Here is a 4,982-nt window from a genome sequence, read left to right on the forward strand (position 1 = left end):
CGAGCCGAGAGGAAGCAGAGAGAGATGGTAACCCCATGGTCTCACCCCCCCCCCCGTGCAGTGCAGTTACCTCTCTGTGGTCCACTGACCCTCTCGTCGTCCAATAACATCAAAGTAGTTCAACAGTGGCCCTGTAGTCCCATAATGTCCCCATAGTCCACTTAGGTCCCTGTAGTCCCATAATGTCCCCGTATTCCACTTAAGTCTATGTAATCCACTTATCTCCCTGTCATCCACTTACCTTGTCCACTCATGTACGTAGTGCAGTAACGTTTCACCTACCTCTGTCCAGCATTCTCCCAAAGCCTCTGCATGATATTGTGCAAACCCATTGTGCTCTACTTACTGAACAACACTTTTCCAGGAGAAAGCCAAGAGCCCCAAAGACAGAGTGGCGTTGTCGGCTGCTACACAGAGGTCCCTGGACAGGAAGAGGAGGTGAGTAGTGGGGACTTTAGAGATTGCACAGCCTCTGTGTTTATATTATCTAACATTACATTGGTACTGAATTCATCCCTGAGGGGACATTCATGAACAATGGAAAGGAAATGAATGTGTTGTAGGAGGAATTCTGCAAGAGCTTTACTTTCGTATGTGTATGCATAACTTATTTGATGCAATGTATTTATTTATTCTATTTAATAATATACATGCCATCCATTATGTTTCGTACTTAAATGGTGCTTTCTGCTCCCTAAAGGGTGATTGGATCTCCCGCTCAGGGCAGGAAAACATCACAGAAGACGAAGGGCGCCTCGAACAACAGGTACTGTCAAGGACCAGCTGCTCTGCCTTCATCCAACCGCCCGCTCACTTCATCATCGTCGTCATCTTCATCCACATTTTCGTCATGTAAACAACGGGTCACATCGCCCTCTCCTCATTCAGCGTCCCGGAAGCAAAGCAAGGCCAGAAAGCCCCGGCCGTAGACAAGCTCAAACACCAGGGGTTAGTATAGAGTTTCCTTCAACGTTTAGCTTTGATTCCCGACTCCCCATAATTGTTTTTTACAGCATCTGTGATCAAGCCAGCATAATTGAAAGCGGTTGGTTTTTTAAACTGGTCTTGCCGCAGGATCCACGTCATTCTTTGTGATCAAGTCATGACCCAGAGGTAATTTAAGATTTGCGAAGGCCTGTGGTTTTCCTGGAAAGTATTGCGCAGGTTTCTCTGGTTAAGGTATTATTTCCAAACACGGTTTTAGCTCTGATTGCGTCGTGATAACTTCAGTGTCAGTAAAACCGAACCACTTGGTTCAGCCAATGTGTTTTCTAGGAAGCTTTTTTTAAGCAATTTGTCCTGGCGTGCAAAAAACGATGCAGTAGTTTGACCTGTAAAACATTGACTCTAGAGCAGGAGTTCTCAAAGTTTTGACAGCTGAGGGCCAATTTAGGAACCCAAAATTTGACTGAGGGGTGCCAAAGGAAAAAAAATTTGGCTGGAAAAGCCGTCAGCATCCCAGTGGTGAAAAAATACATTGCACCGTGGACCTCTGGTAGTGAGGTCAAGTGAGGTCTAAATCACGAAATTAAGGTTCATCCTAGAGAGAGTAGACTTTTCTCTTTCAATTTATTTATTTTTGTTTAAATTAATATTGATATAATAATAAAAAATAAAAAAACTTTTTTTTTATAACTCAAGTATGTCATTGCGGGCCACCAGGAATGTTTCTGCGGGCCGCCATTGGCCCGCGGGCCGCACTTTGAGAACCAATGCTAGAGCAATGTGTGTCGCCCCTTCCCCTCCCCCCCCCGCCCCTCCATCAGGAGCTGCTACCGGAAGACCCCAGAGGGGAGGACCACTCGCTCGGACGGCCTGAAGAAGCAGAACTCTGTGGGCTGAACACGCGGCTCAGAGGGCCTGGAGAACCAGACCTCGTTGGGCTGAACACGCGGCTCAGAGGGCCTGGAGAACCAGACCTCGTTGGGCTGAACACGCCACTCAGAGGGCCTGGAGAACCAGACCTCGTTGGGCTGAACACGCCGCTCAGGTGGCCCCCTTAACCTGCAAGAACACTAGAACACCTCTGTCTGTATCTGTAAAAACCAAGCAGTGTCGTATGTACAGTACAACTACCGCTACTTGGATGACTGCTGCTAAACACAAAGGTCTACTGCTCTCCTTCTCCACGTGTCTATTACCTCGGTTATTGTTTTTGTATGATCTAGAAAAGCACTTTTTATAACATTGAACTTTAAAGACTATAATGTGCCCTTACTGTCATGTCACAGACTGGAAGACTTGTCTGTGTGAGATTTATAACTACTAGATAAAAAAGAAATGTCATACTTGCAGCTAAAGTAAAGAGTAACAAAGGTTAAGGTTTTCCATTAGTGAGAAAGAGAAATGTTTGTGCCTTCCCTCACACATATCTACTTATCCTGCATGCTTGCTGAATGTAATATTTTCCTTGACTGTCATTTCAAATGCAATTTTCACTGATGCTTTACTGACAGTCATTGGTAGTCGAGTGTTAAACTGAATTATATTGGAATTGATGTGATAAGGGTCAAGTTAGCTTGACCCCTTTTATTCTTGGTGCCTATTTATTTATACCAACCCTACTTTTCATTGTTTTGTGTGTATGTTGTTTGGATAGGATCCATGCCAAAAGAAAATAAATCTGAATGTATTTATACGGAGAGCTAAATGTCTTATGTGAATGTCTAAATAATGACAAACACCCAACCATCATGTTGCTTTTAAATACTGACATGTTAGGGAGAGATGATATTAAAGTGTATAAATAGCAAGGTATTCTCAGACTATTGTTTCTGTTCAGATAAGTGTGTGCACCTTTCACACTAAGGGATATCAAGGCTCATATAATCTTCCCGACAACTTTTATCACATATTTCCAGAGAAGATTGTGGTTCATGTGAGTAATAATAACCATAAAAAAAAAATTCCCTTCTGTATTTGATTCTGTCCCGGTAATGTTTATGCTGACATAGTTTACTCACTCAGCTCGCCACACACCCTCATCAACCATTTCCCTTACCCGTAGGTATGTATCAGGTACACAGAAAGAGATTGGTCAAACAAGAGTGGCTGTCATGTATCCTGTCATGTCACAGGTAAGGAAATGTCTCATTCACTCCACATCCAGGAAGGTGACCAAAACCAGACTGTTTTTCATTTATATTTGCAAAAGGCTGTTCAGCATGAGTCGCTTGGTGGCCTTTTGTCTGTTTACGGCCCTAAAAAATACAAAGTAAGGCACTTATATGGCCTCGGTCAGTCAGTCACATCCCCTGTCTGATGGTGACTCAGAAAAACAAGTAGGCCTACTCATGAGTGCGCTCTCGAAACACTTTGTACCCTTGTCACCTTTGTATGAGCATTCAATTTAAATGTTGAGCCCTCTTTTATTTTAAGTTGTTATCAGGGGCGATGTTAGGATTTGATCTTAAGGGTGGTTTTGCCACAAATAAGATTTAAATGTTTCTACTTATTATGGAGGCTGCTCTAAATGACAGGACATACTCATGAGATTAGAAACCTCAAAGACACTAAATAGGGAATTAAATGGCCTCTGGTCGTTATACTATTCTATGAGTCTTAATGAGTGCTGATCTGATGAATGGTTCTAGTCAGACAGGTCCCCAACAACAACAACAACAACAACAATCAACTCCTCAAACGGAGAACTGACGCACGGTTACCGTTCTGGTGACGTGATGTTCAGTATGCCAGCTTCAGATGAACTGACTCACCCGTGCTTGACCTCCCTGGGTAACACCATTACCTCACACACACGGCTTCCAGGCAGGGGTCAACAGACAGGCGAAAACACCAACAGACAGGCTATATGACAACGAGGGCGAAATTGACACACCAACATACAGACTGACACACAGAGGCCAACAGACCGATAAAGACAGATAATCAGACAGATAAGCACAAGGACAAACAGTGAAACAGCAGACAGACAAGAATTCAGATAGACAGACAGACAGGGTGTTGTCAGGCCCTGACTCAGCTCGAACTCAACCAGGTGTGACCGAGTGGCGGTTCTTTCCAATTCCAGACCTGCAGGACAAGTCCCTCTGTATACAAAAAATATTTCCTCCCGCCTTCATTTCCCAAAAGCCTCCGGCTCTATATTGGTCATCATGAGTTCATTTTCGGTGGCAGGGTGATTTTCCTGCGGACACGACGTCAATCAGAAAGCAAACAAACAGCGGAGATTACCTGAGCGGTCAGGAGGACTGAGTCACTGAAATAAAGGAGGACATTACACACGAGTGGCCACCAGAGGGCAGCGGTGTTCATGAAGAGAGAACGCAGCGGTTATGGTTTACATGCTGGCGATAGAACACAGGATGAGGAGGAAACAATATGGCCTGTGTTTCATCTTTAGTCTTGTGAGTTTGCAACAAGAGGCTTAAGACTTCTCGGAGCTGTTTGCATGCCCTTGTATGTCGGTTAGCTTGTGAATCGGTATAGTATTACTTAAACAAAAACCTATATCCTAATCCTTCTCCTCGTCTTTTAATTGGGACAAACAACTCATGTTTTACTAACTGTGTGTATGTATGACTGTTTGTTGTTTTGTTTATTGTCAGTGACCCTTTTAATGGACTTTATTATACATGATATGCATCAGCAATACATGTTTCTACATAGTGCTATGCTAGAGCACATGCTGTCCTTGCTCAAGGACCCACTTTTCTTGGAAGAGCTAAAGATGAAACCTCCCTCATGCTGCCATGTACGTGTGTTGTTGTATTTGTGTGTGTTTGTGTGTGTGTGTGTGTGTGTGTGTGTGTGTGTGTGTGTGTGCCTGTGTGTGTGTGCCTGTGTGTGTGCCTGTGTGTGTGCCTGTGTGTGTGCCTGTGTGATTGCCTGTGTGATTGCCTGTGTGTGTGTGCGTGTGTTTGAGAGAGCATGCATGCACGTGCACATGCAAATTTGTGATTTGTGTGTGTGTGTACCTGGGTGCATGTGTGTGTACCATGTGAAAAATGTTTTGTGTGTGT

At 44.0% G+C, this 4,982-nt stretch overlaps 1 protein-coding gene across 1 annotated transcript in view; it reads left to right on the forward strand.

The window, feature by feature from the left end:
* The window catches only part of LOC130369640 (centriolar coiled-coil protein of 110 kDa-like), an 11,968-nt gene extending 8,818 nt beyond the window's left edge, over positions 1–3,150 (forward strand). Inside the window, exons 10-14 of the mRNA XM_056575126.1 lie at positions 1–27; positions 365–438; positions 701–766; positions 889–948; positions 1,767–3,150. The exon at positions 1–27 is cut by the window's left edge and continues 90 nt beyond it. Of these exons, the coding sequence (XP_056431101.1) occupies positions 1–27; positions 365–438; positions 701–766; positions 889–948; positions 1,767–1,842 (303 nt within the window). The 3' untranslated portion in view covers positions 1,843–3,150. The remainder of the gene's footprint in view (positions 28–364; positions 439–700; positions 767–888; positions 949–1,766) is intronic.
* The last annotated feature ends 1,832 nt before the right edge of the window (positions 3,151–4,982 follow it).

This window comes from Gadus chalcogrammus, chromosome 2, assembly GCF_026213295.1.
Source record: "Gadus chalcogrammus isolate NIFS_2021 chromosome 2, NIFS_Gcha_1.0, whole genome shotgun sequence".
Classification (NCBI taxonomy): domain Eukaryota; kingdom Metazoa; phylum Chordata; class Actinopteri; order Gadiformes; family Gadidae; genus Gadus; species Gadus chalcogrammus.